Source organism: Molothrus ater, chromosome 4, assembly GCF_012460135.2.
Source record: "Molothrus ater isolate BHLD 08-10-18 breed brown headed cowbird chromosome 4, BPBGC_Mater_1.1, whole genome shotgun sequence".
Classification (NCBI taxonomy): domain Eukaryota; kingdom Metazoa; phylum Chordata; class Aves; order Passeriformes; family Icteridae; genus Molothrus; species Molothrus ater.
Genome location: NC_050481.2, coordinates 12,472,458 through 12,487,324, shown reverse-complemented (window position 1 = coordinate 12,487,324; position 14,867 = coordinate 12,472,458). Strand labels below are relative to the sequence as shown.

At 58.7% G+C, this 14,867-nt stretch overlaps 1 protein-coding gene across 1 annotated transcript; it reads right to left on the bottom strand.

Moving 5' to 3' along the window:
- Positions 1-475: 475 nt before the first annotated feature.
- PRDM8 (PR/SET domain 8) lies at positions 476-5,555 on the bottom strand. The gene is made up of 5 exons (XM_036382954.2): positions 5,332-5,555; positions 4,845-4,999; positions 3,214-3,434; positions 2,757-2,988; positions 476-2,565 (listed from the first exon to the last, which is right to left on the bottom strand). Exons 3-5 carry the CDS (start codon positions 3,430-3,432, stop codon positions 1,178-1,180), a joined length of 1,839 nt encoding a protein of 612 aa, XP_036238847.1. The 5' UTR covers positions 3,433-3,434; positions 4,845-4,999; positions 5,332-5,555; the 3' UTR covers positions 476-1,177.
- Between the last annotated feature and the right edge of the window lie 9,312 nt (positions 5,556-14,867).

Below are 14,867 nucleotides of genomic sequence, written 5' to 3'. Positions count from 1 at the left end.
CCTGGGTCCTGTCACCCCAGACAAACTCCGGGCCACCTCCGTGGCTGTGCCCACTCTGCAAGCCCGCGACCACCCACAGCCGTGGCAAGGATCTGGGGCAATACGGGCTGCTGGGAGAGAGGAGGTGGGAAAATAGCAAAACACAGAAAGACAGAAATAAAACGAAAGGTAAAATGAAAGAAATTAAAGACAACCCAAAAGACGAAGGGGAGAGGAAAGGAAGGGAAGGACAGGATGAAGGAGAGAGATAAAGGCTGAATAAAATGCCGGACGAAAGCAAAGACGAACAGAGGAAGGACGGACACATGTCGGAGGGCCCGAACGGAGGGAGGCAGGGGAGCGGGGAAGGAGAGCACAGAGAACAGGCGGCGTGGTCGGGCTTTCCTGCCCTTCCCTGCGGCCCGATGCGGCCGGGGACCCCATTGCCACCCCTTCGTCACCGCCCTCTCCCCCGCATCGATTAACGTCCAGGTGCTTTGAAGAAAATAAAGTCATTTATTGTCAAAGCATCCAACATACCCGGATAAACTATAAAGTTTAATAAATCTTTTTTTTTTTTTTTTTTTGTCCAGAGGGGCGAGGAAAAAAAAAAAAAAAAACCAAACAAAAACCAAACCCAAACGGGAAAGGGAAGGTAAACACGGAACTACCGAGACTCCATTCCACGGGCACCAGTGACACTTGGGGGGAAGGGGCGCGGGCGGCGGGGCCGGACGGGGGTAGCGCCCGGTGCATGCAGGACCCCGGCCCGCCGCCCGCCGGCCCCGCCGCGCTCCCCTCGCCCTTAGCTTCATATCCAAAATAAAAATTTACCCTGACATAGAATTATTATTACATCTAAACCATAAGTGCTTAATAATTTAAGTAGAAACGTATGACAAATGCATCAATATGTTGCAATATATGACATTTTAAAAATGTATTTTTTAAGTAATTTTTTTTCTTTTTCCCGGTGATTCTCTTTTCTCTCTCTCTCTTTTTTTTTTTTCTTTTACCTTCATTTTTCTGCTTCTTCTTCTACACCTCCTCATCCTTCTCACCCGCCGCCCTCCCCGCCCCTCCCCGGACTGTGGAAACGCGTGCATCGAAGGGGAAGGGTGGGAGAGGCGGGCGGCGCGGGTGTCCCCGGCGCGGGGGTCCCGGGCGTGTTCCCGGGGCCGGTACGGGGGTGTCCCCGCTAGTTGTGGGAGGTCATGTGGCGGGAGAGGTGGTGGCGCTCGCGGAAGGACTCGTTGCAGATGGGGCACTTGAGCTTCTCCTCGCGGCGGCGCTTGACGAGGGGCTCCAGCGCGTATTCCTTCTTGTGGTGGGAGCGCATGTGGTAGACCAGGTCCGAGGTCATGCGGAAGGACGCGTTGCACTTGGCGCACCAGTTCTGAGCCGGCAAGCACAGCGAGGTGAACGACGGCGGCAGCAGCGTCAGCGCCGACGGCAGCTGCAGCTGCAGCGGCCCCGCCGCCGCCGCCGCCACCGCCGCCGCCGCCGAGCTCTTGGGCCAGAAGGCCGTGGTGTAGAGGAAGGGGCTTTGCTTGGGCAGCCCCCCGCCGCCGCCGCCGCCGCCCGCCGCCTCCCCGCCGCCCGGCAGCTTGGCGGCCAGCGCCTCGGCGGCGTACAGGCGGGCGGGGGCGGCGGCGCCGTCGGGGCAGGGTTCGCCCAGCCCGCCCAGCTTGGGACCCAGCACCAGCGGCGGGACGTGCGGGAAGGAGCGGGCGGGCTGCGAGAAGGCGCTTTTCCTCTCGTCGGTGCCGCCGCCGCCGCCGCCGCCGGGACCGCCGGGGCCGGCCCCGAGCTGCGGCACCGTGCTGAAGGCGCTCCCCCGCGCCGGGCTGCCGCCGTCCAGGCGGGCGGCCAGCGGGCCCCCCGCGCCGCCGCGGGGGCACAGCCCCGGCTCCGCGCCGCCCGCGCCCGGGGAGCCGCGCTCCGGGCCCTCTTCGGGGCCGCCGTCGGGCTCGGGGCCGCGGGCCGCCTTCTTCACCTCCACGAAGGCGCTGCGCTTGGCCTCGCCGGTCTCCGGGCTGGGCGGCGCGAAGAGGCGCCCGCCCTCCTCCAGCCCGCAGTAGGAGCCGGCGGCCCGGTACTGCTGCTGCGGGGCACAGCCCGGCTCCTCCTTGGGCGCCGCCGGCAGCCCCGGCCGCTCCGCCGGGAAGCGGCCCCGCGCCGCGCCGGGCCCGCGCTCCTCCTCCTCGGGGAAGCGCCGCTTCGCCTTCCCGGCCGCCGCCTCAGGGCCGCCCTCGGGGGGCGCCGGCCGCCCCGGGGAGCCGGCGCGCCCGCCGCGGGAGTTCTCCAGCTCCCGCGCCAGGTTGTGGAAGTCCGTGGAGGGCTTGGTGCTGGCGGCGGGGCCGCCGTCGGGCCCGGGGAATGGGTGGTGCGGCGGCCCGCCGGGCTTCCCGAACTTGCCGGGCTCCTGCTCCTTGCCGGCGCCGTCCTTGGCGGCGGCGGCCTCGGCGGCGGGGCCGATGTCGGGGCCGTGCAGCCTCTTGGGGCAGCGGAACCGGAGGTGTGCGGCGAAGGGCAGTTCGAACTGGAAGCGCTGGCTGCACTCGGGGCAGGCGTAGGGCGGAGAGCCTGCGTCGGGTGGGCACGACAGACAGATACAGAGAGAGAGGGAGAGAGGCAGCACCGTCAGCCGAGGCCACCGACGGGATGCCCGCCGAGAGTTTGGGGATCGGGAGCGGGGGATCCCGAAGCCCCCCGCCGCCGCCCGACTCCCCCCGGCGGCAGGGATCCCCCTCCTTCCTCCCGCCCGAGGCACCCACCGTTGGTGCGGGCGGGGGCCCGGGCCGGGCCGAGCAGCAGCAGCTCGGTGAGCTCCTTGCCGTACCACACCAGCAGCTCTTCATCCTTGGCGATGCGGCGTAGGGAGCGATAAAAGAGCTGCCCGCTCTTAATGTAGGCCTCCAGGTTCTGCTCCTCCCGCTCCCGCGCCGACTGCACCAGCCGCAGCCACATCAGCCCCTCCGACGAGCCGTTGGCCGCCGACGTGTCCACCTGAAAACCCGCGGTAATCAATCCACCGGACCGAAAGACAGACTGGCCGACCAACAGCACGGGGCCAGGCAGCGATAGGAGCGGCGGCTGCGGCGCGGCTCTGCCCTCGGGAACAGCCTCCCGGCTGCGGGGGCTCCCCGGGCTGACCTGCGCTCCGCTGCGGGGACGCGTGCGGGCTCCGGCCGACGTGGCGAGCGGCTGGGCCCGGGGACGAGCGGCTCTTACCCGGAATATGTAGGGGACGGTGCGCTTGTCGGTGGACTTGAGGGCGATAAAGGCGATGCTGTCATACAGGGACGTGTGGCTCAGGACGCAGGGGCCGAAAATGGCATTTTCCGGGATGTCGCAGGTGGTGTAAACGCTGGTAAAAATGTCAGTCAAGCACTGCTGGACCGTCTTGGCATCCCCGTCCCATATTCCCCGCTGGACGCCGGCGTCCTCCATCCCTGCGGGCGGAGAGAAGGGCAGAGAGGGGCCCCGTTACCACAGCGGGTCCCGCTCAGCGGTACACCAGGATGCCCCAGAAAACAAAATAAAATCGACTTGAATTAATAAATAAAACATTAGGAAAAAACCTCCAAAATAATTTTAAAAATTAGATAGAAAGACAGAAAGACAAAAAAAAAAAAAAAAAAAAAAAAAAAAAAAAGCAGGCGAGCAATTTCTCCGGTTTGAAAAAAAATTTAAAGCAGGCTCGGAGCTGCGAGCAGAGGCGGGGTGCGGGGACTCTGCCGCGCCGATTTATTTTTTTTTTAGATATCGCGGCGGAGCTGGTTCTGAGCAGGGACCCGGGAATCCCACCGGCCAGGTCCTGTCCCGAGCAGGCGCCGGGTCTCCCTCGTGCAATCCCCGGCGCCGGGCCGGGCTGCGGGCTACGCCGGGGGAGCGGGTGGGTTCCAGCGGCTTGTCATTGTCGCCGATTGCGTGTCAGCTCACCTCCCGCTCCGCGCGACAAGGGGAACGTATGGCTGCTCATTATCATAATCCAGCACTTTCCCTCCGAGACTTTAATTAAAAGCAGCAAGCAGAGGTAATTATTTTTACCTCGACACGCTTATTTATGGAGCAGGGTGAGAGCCCCGGCTGCCGCGCGTTACGAGGGGAGGGATGCGGGCGGCGGGCAGCTGGCGGGGCGCGGGCAGCGGGCAGGGTGCGGGGCCGGCGGCGCCGCCGAGGCCGGGGAGGGAGCATCGCGGCCGGCTGCGGTGCCCTCGCCCTTCCCGACCAGATTAGCACACGGCTGCCTCCCCCCGCCCCATCTGCCATCGAAATCCGTCATTTGGGGCTGGCTCGGGAAAAGACCGGTGCTCCTCCCGGTGCGCCTGCTGACGGCTGCCGCCGCTCGCACCGGGCACGGCTCCGCCGAGCCGCCGCTCCCCCCGCGATTTCGGGGTACGACCCGCACCGCCGGGAACTTTACCCCCTCCCAGAGCGGCGACGAGGGTCCCGGCCCCTCCCCGGGAACGGAGGCCGGGGGGGAAGGCGCTCCGGCCGCCTCCCCGGCGCCCTCCCCGTTCCGCCGCTGCCCGGCGCATCCCTTCTCCGAAGGAACGATTTTGCCAAACGAAACCACCGGCGGCGAGGGGCCCCCGCCGAACTTTCCTCCCGGTGGCGGCGAGCCCCTTACGGCTCCCCACGGCGCCGCATCCCCCCTGATCCCCGGGCCGCCCCCGGCCCCGCGGCGCTGCCTCCCCCCGGCCGCCCTTTGTCCGGGCCGGGCGGCGCCGGGGCCGCTCCCGGAGGCTCCCCCGCCGGTCCCCGCAGCCCGGGCAGGCCCGCCGGCAGCACGGCTATCCCCGGCATTGTTCCCGCTCCGGGGCGGCGGGGGGCGGCGGGGCCCCTCCGCCGGTACTCACCAGGGACGGTGGGGATAATCCTCGCCCCGACAGTGGCACAAAGGCGGCTTCGGGCTGGCTGCCTCGGGCTCTCAGCGCCGCTCCATGCCGGGCCGGGCCGTGAGGGCGGCGGAGCGGGAGGCGCGCGGTGCAGACGGACCCGGTGCAGTGAGGGGCTGGCACGCAGACACACACTTTTTGTTTGCTGCACATAATCTGCCCAATGACGCGTGACAGCCCACGTCCCTCCCGTTAACCCCTTCGGGGCTGCCCGCTCGCCGCCCGCCCGCCCCTCACCTGGACCCGCCGCCACCGGGCACCACGGGGGAAGGGGGTGGGAAACGCGGGGTGCCTTCCCTCTCCGACCCTCTGCCGGGGCAGGGAGCGTGTTTGGGGCCGCGGCTCCGCTTCGGCCCGGCGGGGATGCGGGGCGGGGAGCAGGGGTGCCCGACGGCCGCTCCTCCCGGCGCCGGGATCCCGGCGGCGGCTTCCCGCTCTGTCCCCGCACCTGCCAGGTATGGGCAATCGGACACGCAGGATAAAATCCTCCTCGGCGGGACGGAGCCGAGTGGGGATGCTCGTGCCCGGCTCCGCGGAGTGGAGCGGCCCTCCTGCGCTGCCGGCGGCCGGCGAAGGCCCGGCGTGCGGGGAAGCGGCACCGGGCAGCCCCGCGCTCCCCGCCGGAGCGGGGCAGGGGCAGCCCCGGCCGGAGCCCCCCGCCCATTCCGAGACGCTCCGGGGCGGGGGGCGGCCAAGGGCTCTCCCCCTGCACACGCGGGGCTCCCGCGTTCACCGACACGCGCGCAGCTTCAGGGAACAGAGAGGCGCGGATGCTCTGTGCCGAAATAAGGGGTTTATCGCGAGGAAAAGTGTTTACCGGTCCCTCCCTGATCGTCGTCATTTCAGACATAAAACAGATTAAAAAAAAAAAAAAGAACAATTAAAAATAGAATTTGAAACCCCTTAAACTAAAAAAAAAAAAAAAAAAAAAAAAATTAAAAAAAAAAGAGAGAAAGAGACAAAGCGTTTTCCAGGGGCGAACGGAGCGGGGTTTGCAGAGAGTGGGCTGATGTTTGGCTTTCAAATTCACTTATCCTCCACATAATTACGATTTTCCTTGCATTAGGATTAAAGGCTGCATATAATATGCTTTCAACATTTATCTTATTAATTCGACAAAACGCAGCGTCTCCTAAAAGGGAGATTCTCATAACATTAAAAATATGGGAGTCTAAAAATTTGGATGCCAATTCCTGCTTCAAATGTGGTGTTGGGTTTTTTTCCCCTATTCCTGTTTCTTTTTCCTTTTTTTTTTTTTTTTTGTTTTTGGTCAGTGCTGCAGCTCTCGCCGTACGATATAAATTGTCCGAATGACTGTCATTAGTGGGGGGAAAGAAAACCTACGCGCTGATTTTATTCGCGAGAATTTTAAGGGACACCACAGCACATATACGATCTCGAAATCGCTTCGGCGTGATCCACGCTACCGAAATTCCCTGGGACTGGAAAGGACCGCGCAGGAATTTCCGAGCTTTTATCCAGTCTCTGATGCCACTCTAAAAGGGGATCCCAGGGAACAGCGTCCTTCGACCTGCAGGCTTTGGGACGGACGCGGGCTCTTTCTTTTGGAGTTTCTGCTGGGGGGTGCGCCCACCGCAAACCCCGCAAAGCCTGGCGCCGGCGGCGCTCTCCCGGCCTCCTGGAAATGCCTCACCGGGATTTCTGGGGGACACGGGGCAGGTGCGCCGGGCCCGATCCGGTCCCCGCCGCGCTGCCAGCGAGCGCGGTGTCACCCAGCGGGGCCGTGCGATAGCTGCCCGCCGCCGCCCGGCTGCCGCAGTCTCCTATCTATCTCGGTACATCCATGTATTTCCTATTCGCTTATTTTTCCAGAAAATCTCTTGCGGAGAGCCAGGGGCAACCCGGGCTGAGGAGTTCCGGCCGCTTTCCCAGGGACCCCCGCAGCCGGCAAACCCCCGCCACTCCCCGCCCTCCAAAAGCACAGCCCCTGCTCTGCCGAGCCCCTCTCGACGGCACCAGCGCGGCACGGACCAGCTCCCGGGAGAGGGGAAGCCCCAGGAGCAGCGGACAAGCCCAGGACCCGAGCTCAGAAGAGGCTGGGCTGGCCAAATCCCCGCAGAAGCCAGGGTGGGGACCTGGTGGAGATTCAGGTGGCTGCAGGGCTGGCAGAGTGGGGATGCCTGGATGCTTGGACACCGTTACCACTAACCACAGTGATAACCCTCTTCTGCCCGCCATGAGTTTGTGTGGGGACGGCTGCAAGGGACAGAGAACCTGCTCCCAGGAGTGTCAGTCTTCTCTTTCCTCCCTGACCTTCACGCAGGAAGGGGAGAGGAGAGGGACCAGGAAAGGCTGCTCAACCTGTGCTCAGAAACACTACCGCATCCTTTGGGAAACACTGCCTGAGTCGTGTCATGCGCCAGGCCTACGGGTGTGTAGTTACTCCCGTGAGGAGACACATACACAGCTGAGAGTCAGCTCCCAGGTGACTGCAATAAAATCACTCATAAAATAAAATCACTGAGAGAACACACGAGTTCTCAGAGGCACACAAGCCCAGCCACACTCACTCCTGCTGGGCCAGGGCACTGTGAGGAGGGGGCCACGAAGGGATGCTCTGAACTGCCCTCCTACCCTCTCTGCCTGTGGCTGCCAGGGGCAGGGCCAGCTGTGGTCCCCGGGAGGTGCACACCAGGTGGAATGGAAAATCCACTTAAAATGAAATGTGAGCCACAAGCTTTCCTGGTGCCTGGAGAAATGCAGCCAGAACAGTTCCCTTCCCTGGAGACAGACAGGCCTCTCTAGTGGAAATAAATCAGGGTCTCAGCTGAATGACTGAAACCATCCTTTCTGCTTGTCACCAGGCTCATGGATGGCGCCTTTCCTGGGGAAGCCCTGTGCTGGGGTGCCAGAGACATCCCATCATGCTACAGACATGGGACACAGAGAGGAAGGGCGCTTCCCCCACTGCTCATTCTGCATGGGGAGCCCACTGGGAGTCCTCAGACCCACAACCAGATGAACGTTTGCCTACCTCCAGGTCCCTGCCAGGGCTGAGGCACACCACCAGTGTTCTCTCTTTTTTCCAGCCCAGCTCCCAAACACACCTGAGGGTGCCTGTCCCTTCCTATTCCCTCTGACTCTCAGCCCCACCTCACCAGTGCTGGACTCCTGGATCAGGTCACTGTAATGCCACAAATCCCTAAAAAGGGCCAGATACCACCTTTAGCTGTGGTTCACCCCAAGGAGCCAATGCTCCTGCTCCCCAGGAAGCTGACATACTTTCCCTACCTGCTTTCTCATGGTTCAGATACAGCACAGGCATCTTGGCTCTTTCCTCATCCCTGATTGTGCCCGAACTTCCCTTCTACTTTCTTCTGAGCAAACACAGAGTCTGGTTAGAAATATTAATTTGCATATTCACCAAAGGGTCACAGGAATTCTTTTTATTACCTATAACCCTAGACCACTGAACATAGTACAGGTGGCTGGTTAAACGGTTCATACATAGCCCTCTATCACTGCTGACTTGCTATTTCAGATTTATTTTTCTCAGGCTTTCTGCTTCTCCTCCTTTCTTGGCCTGACAGCAGCATCAAGGTTTAAAACCTGGAAATCTTTCACCTAGCTTCACCTTCCTTCAAACATTTAACAGCCTGACGGAAGACATGATTGGCTACAAAGGACAGAAAAGGGAGAGAAATGGAATAAGGGGAATCCCTGCAGGACTGAAATCTGCCTCTGCCTCCTGTACACCCTTGGGCCTTTCTGTCCCTGTGTGCCACCAGCACGTCCCATGCTGGGACCGGCGTGGGGTGAGGCAGTGCTGGGCTCCATCTCCTCAGGACACCTGAGCTCAGAGCGGTGGGCTGCACGTCTTTTTGGTGGCCACAGGAGTTCTCTGCTGTCGGGTCCGTGAGGACGTCACTCACAGCTCCCCACCGGACCCTGGGTGGCCGCAGAGTTACGCATGGGCAGGAGCTGAGTGCCCAGCATATTCCCGCAGGTGGATAATCCTCTTGCAGGGATGGCCTCTCACCTCCTGGTGCTGCCCGGAGGCTCTGGAGGCCTTGGCCTCTGCAGCGAGTGACAGTCCCTAAAGTTAGGAAAGGTTTGCTAAAGCCTGGTGCAGAGGGGGTGGGGAGAGCAGTGAAAGGACAGACAGACGGGGAGGGGGGGAGGGAAAAAAATAAAGATAGAGAGGATTTCAGCTCCAGCTCTGCTGCAGCAACTTGACGTGGGGTGTGTGAAGGAGCCTGAAACTTAAAAAGATTTATTTTCTCTAGTCATAAATCTCATCCCGTTGTTCCTCTGACCAACCAAGCATGATAAAGTCCTTTTCCATAAAGTATTCAGTATTAAAGCCACAAAGCTCACCCAATCAGTAGCCATCTGCTTCTCCCATAACTGCTGCTCCAGAAGCAGGGAAAAGCAGCCAGAAGAGAAAGGGCACCACTGTTACGGCTCTGGGACAAATGAGGAGGCACTGAATAGCAGCCGAAACCTTTGGTTTGCCTTGTATATCTGTATCTATAGAGACAGAGGAAGAAAGGAAGCATTATATTGATACAACAATTGTAAAACAAAAAAAGGAAGAGGCATCTAAAGGGCAATACAGCGGGCATCAGAGGGCCCCGCGGGGAGGGATGCTCGCAGATTCATACAAACCTTTAATTGCTTTGCAATTGAAAGATAAAGAGGCCGAGAAAAATAAAAAAGAAAAAAAGAAAAAAGAAAGAAAGAAAAAAAAACAACCACCAAAAAACCGGAGAGAGTGCAAAGCGACCCGCGTTACACGGTGCATCGGCGGCTGAGCTCTGGCAGCCAACGAGCCGGAGCATTGCTGACTGGGGTACGATATTGGCGGGACCGACCCCCCATTACGCTCTCCCCGGCCACGCCGCACTGAACTTGGCTTGCAGCCGGCTGGGAGGGAACAACCTCGAGGCGCCCCCCCCGGAGCTCCCCGTGATGCAGGACACGTCCCGCAGCCGCCCCAGCCTTTCCTGGAGGGTGTTTGAGGGTACCCCTCTTCACGGCACCGCCGGCCGCGCTGCTCCTAGGAGCACAGAAAAAACCGGCAACGATGTCACCCCAAAAAAGAGGCGGGGAGGTGCGAGGGTGGCGGACGGGAGAGGGGGTGCAGAAGCCTGAGGGGGCTGCGGGAGCACCGGGCCGGCAGCGCCCACCCGAGAGCGGCCCCCGCCCCTTCCCGCGCCGCCGCCCGCCGGGCAAGCAGCGGGTTAATGACCGAGTTAGGTCATTAACAGATTTACGTCCCCTGAGAGCCGGGGCTTCGACCCGGGACCCCACCGCACGCTCTGGGGAGGGGACTTCGCCCCCAGCCCACGGGGACGCGGGAAGGGACCCACGGCCACGGGCCGGGATTAGCGGCGGCGGGCCGGGATTAGCGGCCGCCCGCTCTGCTGCCGCTCTCCGGGATTACGCCGGGATTAGGAGGCGGCCCCGTCCCCATTCCCTCGTCGGGCGGGGTGAGGGGGAGTCCCGGAAACCCGGAGGGCCTCGGGGCGCCCGGGGGGCCGGTCTCTCCCCCCGGCCCCACGCTGTGCCCGGCGAATGCTGCTTCCCTCCGATGGAGGGCAGGAGAGGAAAGACGAAGCCCAGGATGCTGCCGGCGGCGAGATGCAGGTGCCAGACACCTGCCCGCAGCCATCCCAGCTCCCGGGGGGCACTGAGCCCCCTGCTCGGTTCCCCATCTTGGAACCCGGAGGGAGGGCCCAGCAGGAGCCGGGGCTGGAAGCACAGGGGACCAAAAAGAGAAGGTGGTGGGTTTTCATTTTAAGATTGCCTGGCACAGGAGTGAAAGCGACACAAATAGGATTTACGCACCAATAAAACCAGGGTGGAGGGCCAGGAGACGCGGCTGTACTTCCCTCCCCTCTGCAGATTTCGTTTCTCTCGCAGAGCACGAGAAGGACCAAATGCCACGTTGAAGGCACAAGTCGCTCCCCGGCTTTTCCCGAGCACTGTCGTGTCCAGCAGCCCTGTATTATGTCAAAAATCTGGCATGGCAGGCAGTGTCACATCTGCTAGGTGTGGATGACATTCATTAGCCAAGGTTCTCTGCTAAACGGCCTGCCAGAGTCTCAGCAGCGCTGCCCAATGCCAATCACTCGTCTGCTGCCAGCTCAAAGGCAATCCTGCTTCAGGGATGGCTCCTTTCCATGCTGGCAGGAGAAACAGAGGAAACAATGCATTTAGATGTTTGGGATGTGAGCAAGGTTGCACATGGGAGCAGCAAGCAGATGTAGCAGGAGAGGAGATGAAGTTGTGAAGTGTCATTCAATAATTGCAGCACAAGGGATATGTGCTGGTGAGCTGAGGTTTGGGAGGGGAAAGCGTTAACCCCTTTCCAAACCACAAGGCAGACAGTGGTGGGCGCTTTTTGGAGAGGCAGCATAATGAGGCTAATGCAGCAAATGGCCTGCTTGTGCTCACGGATGACACACAGAACAGCGCAGGGAGACTGGTGCCAGGCCAGCCAGGAAAACCGCCCGGGCCAGGGGAGGGAGCTGCACCGACCTGCTCGGGGGCAGCCTGGCTCAGATGTGCTGCCCCTCTGGGGGTCTACCTGCTGCAGCCCAGACAGCCGCCCTGCTCATGACAGAGTGGTCTCAGTGCTGGCCCTGACAGCTTGGTTCACAGCCCAAAGGGGCAGCTGCACACCCAGGGCAGGCTGGGCACTCCCCGCCCTGCCCTGCAAGAGATGTGGGGACCAGAGGTGGAAGGAAGGAGCATCTGCTTGGCCCTGCTATAAACATCAATCTCTGGGAAGAGAGGCTCCATTTTCCTCTGCTCAGAAGCTCTGGGAAGGTACTTGTTCCTACAAAGGAATTAAAACACCTCAATCAGAGATAGATGTAAAGACGTCAATCTTCTCCTCTTATTAATTTAACAAATTTACAATCACATAATGAAGCTTGGTTTTGAGCCACTATGTGCTTTCCAGGGAGCCTGGGAGGCAACCTCAAATAGATGTTCAGTGAAAGCTCCCCTCAGCCCTGTTTTCCCATTCTGACTTCTATTTCTGTCCACATCCATTCAGGTAGTGGTTCATCAAGTGTGTGAGATGCTACCTACCTACACACACAGCTTTTGCCTCACAGATAATTCCTGTGACAGCCTCAGCTTCTTACATGTTCCAATACTTCTGCTTGCACCATGAAAGGCCACTGGCAGCTTGCAGCGCCCTTCATGCTGCTTTCAGCCAGGCAGGGAATCACAGGCTTCCCCCCCCAGCACCAGCCTCTCTGTCATTACCTGTGCTATTAAATGCCCACACACACCAAGAGCCCTTCCAGGTCAGCACAAGTGTTCCATGGTGGAGCCCATCTCTGACACCACACGTGCTCTTCCCACAGGCAGTGGCTTGCCCGGAATCCTCTGCCTGGCCATCTGTGGCACAGCTCAGCTGTGAGCCCTTTCCTTCTGCTCTCGCCTCCCCAGGAAGTCGTTCTGCTCCGGCTGCATTCTGGACTCAGCCTCATCCACCTTCTGTTTCTGTGCTGGGTTTTTCTCTGTTCTGGTTAGCTGGTCAGCCTCAACCAAGGAATGTCTGCACATTATAAGAGATTTCCCCAATTTCCTACTTTTGGTGGTTTAATGCTCACTGCACCACATACACCCCAACAACCTTCTGGCAGAGGCAGTGTGAACCCCATAATCCCCCATCCTCAGACACTAGAACTGCATGGCTGCAAGAGCAGGAGCCACATCAAGAGACAGAGACACGATGCTTCTCCCTCCTCTCCAAACATTATACCTTAATTTAAATACTCAAGTAATCCCACTGGATCTACTCCGGTGCTTAAAGCTAAGCCTATTAAGTGTTCACGGAGAGGTTTGCACACAGAGGAGCCAGGAGAAAAGGGAAAGGGGAGAGTGAGGCGCTGCTCCGGCAGGGAGCCACGCTGCCAAGAAACACCTCCCTGCTCTCCTTTTCCTCAGGCTTACGTTCTCCTCTGGCTACTCCTGACAGCCCCACCACTAGGCTCCCCTCAGCGTTCGGCTGATGTGAGTGTGAGATGAAGCGGGCCGGAGTGGAGGGGAAATTGCTTTAAAAACTTGTCAAAACAAAAGCCTGGATTAATTTTTTAATGCCAGCTTGGGCTCTGTGGTCACAGTGTTGGAAACTATATTTTGTTTTGTTTTCAAGACGCTTCTCGCCAATCTCATTGTGCTCATCATCATTATTTTCAGATAATGATATGGGAGAGAGAGCAGTTATCCCCTCTCCTACAAGGAGGGCTCACGCACGTGGTTTCCTTTGCTCTCCGAGGATTTCAAGCACTTACTTAGATTTAAGCCTGAGTGCTACTTTTTGTTAACAGGGAGCACCTCTTAGAAACAGGACTTGATTCAAAACCTGCAGATCCACGGAGCTCTGGCTCTTGACTCTGCTTCAAGCACTGCAAAACCTCCTGCCTTGGCCGCACAAAGCCCCGTCCCACCTTTGATGCATTTCTTGGCACGTGCACATTCTAATTCCCGACATCACCCTTTCTTCCCCTTTTCTTAGCTGGCTTTTCTCTGGGCACAATGCATTATGTTTTCCTGTATGTACTACTCCATACTGCTTGCACAATGTTTTGCATGATCTAATATTCTTTGTTCAAAACTGCAAGAAAATCTAAATAAAGACTATAGCGTGTCGTATCAGTATAGGCATCAGCTAACGTTTTCCACGGCATATGGTACTTCAGAAGCCATATGTACCACTGTTTAGTGATTCTGGCAAAGAGGCGCAGAATGGTGAAATCCAACTGCCAGGATTTCTGAAAACAAATATGTAAATGCTCCAGTGCTTTTGTTATTCATAACATACCTCTAACACAGCACATACAATATGCTGTTCATTCTGTAACGAGTATACTACTAAACTATATTTGCTTCCAATCTCATTTTAAAAGATTTTTTCCTTCTGTATACGATTCCCCCATCTTCTCTATCAAAATCCATCTAAGCTGCAATTCAGAAAAGGCGTTTTATCTATTTTGAAGCACACGCTATGGGGAAGATTGTGTACCTACGCAAGGGTCTCACATCAGAACAAAGACAGACGTTATCTCTGCAGCCTTACTAGTGGAATGAAAGCAAGGCAGAGAAGTGCACTTAAGCAGATCAGCTGCATGGAGCAAAGCTTGTTCAGCCAGGAATAACCTCCCAGGGAACACGGGTGGGTTGGCCCTGCTCAGGGGCTACTGCAAAGCAAGCGGGTGGACAAAGCTTTTGTGAACAGGCCCTCAGAAACAATAGCTGGGGTGGAAAGAGAGGATTCCAGACACATGGTCCAAGGTGGATGGCGGCTGCCAAACTCTGACCTGGGCTGGGATCGGTCCTGGTGAGCCAGGGCTCAGACAAAGGGGATGGTCCATGGTAGCAGCTGTTCCCAGCAGGGCTGGCAGCACCAACACCGAGGTGGCGGGGCAGTGCACAGGGCTCACATGGAGCACCTGTGCATCACTAAAGGCTTCAGACCCCATCAGCCAAGGCAGAAGCCGTCCTTCCAGAGCCAGCATCAGCAGGTACACAGCAATCAACACCCAGTTCCATGACCTACCTCTGACAGTGCTAATCCTGGTGCTCCTCTCATCTGCAGAAAAAGCTTGTCATCTCTGCCTGAGATCTTGCTGTGCTGAAGGATTCCAAAATGTTTCTGTTTAGCATTAAGCCTCCCCATTCACAACCAACATTTTAACATTACCTGTTGCCACCATTGCCTCTTGTCAGTGTCCACAGAGGCTGAAATTGTGGGAGTGAGCAAGCCCATTCACAGGTCACTCTGCAGTTTGCTCCTGCCTTGGAAGCACACAGCTCCTGACATCCCCAGAGCTTCTGGCAACACCAGGGGATCAGGTAAACCTTGGGAGGAGGGGAGAGATACCAGTGCCTCCAAGAAACACATGGCTTTTCCAGTTTATTGCTTACCTAATGTTAAAAACAACAACAAACCTAGGACTCCCTGCACACAATCTCAGTGAAATACTGTCACCCTACAGGGTC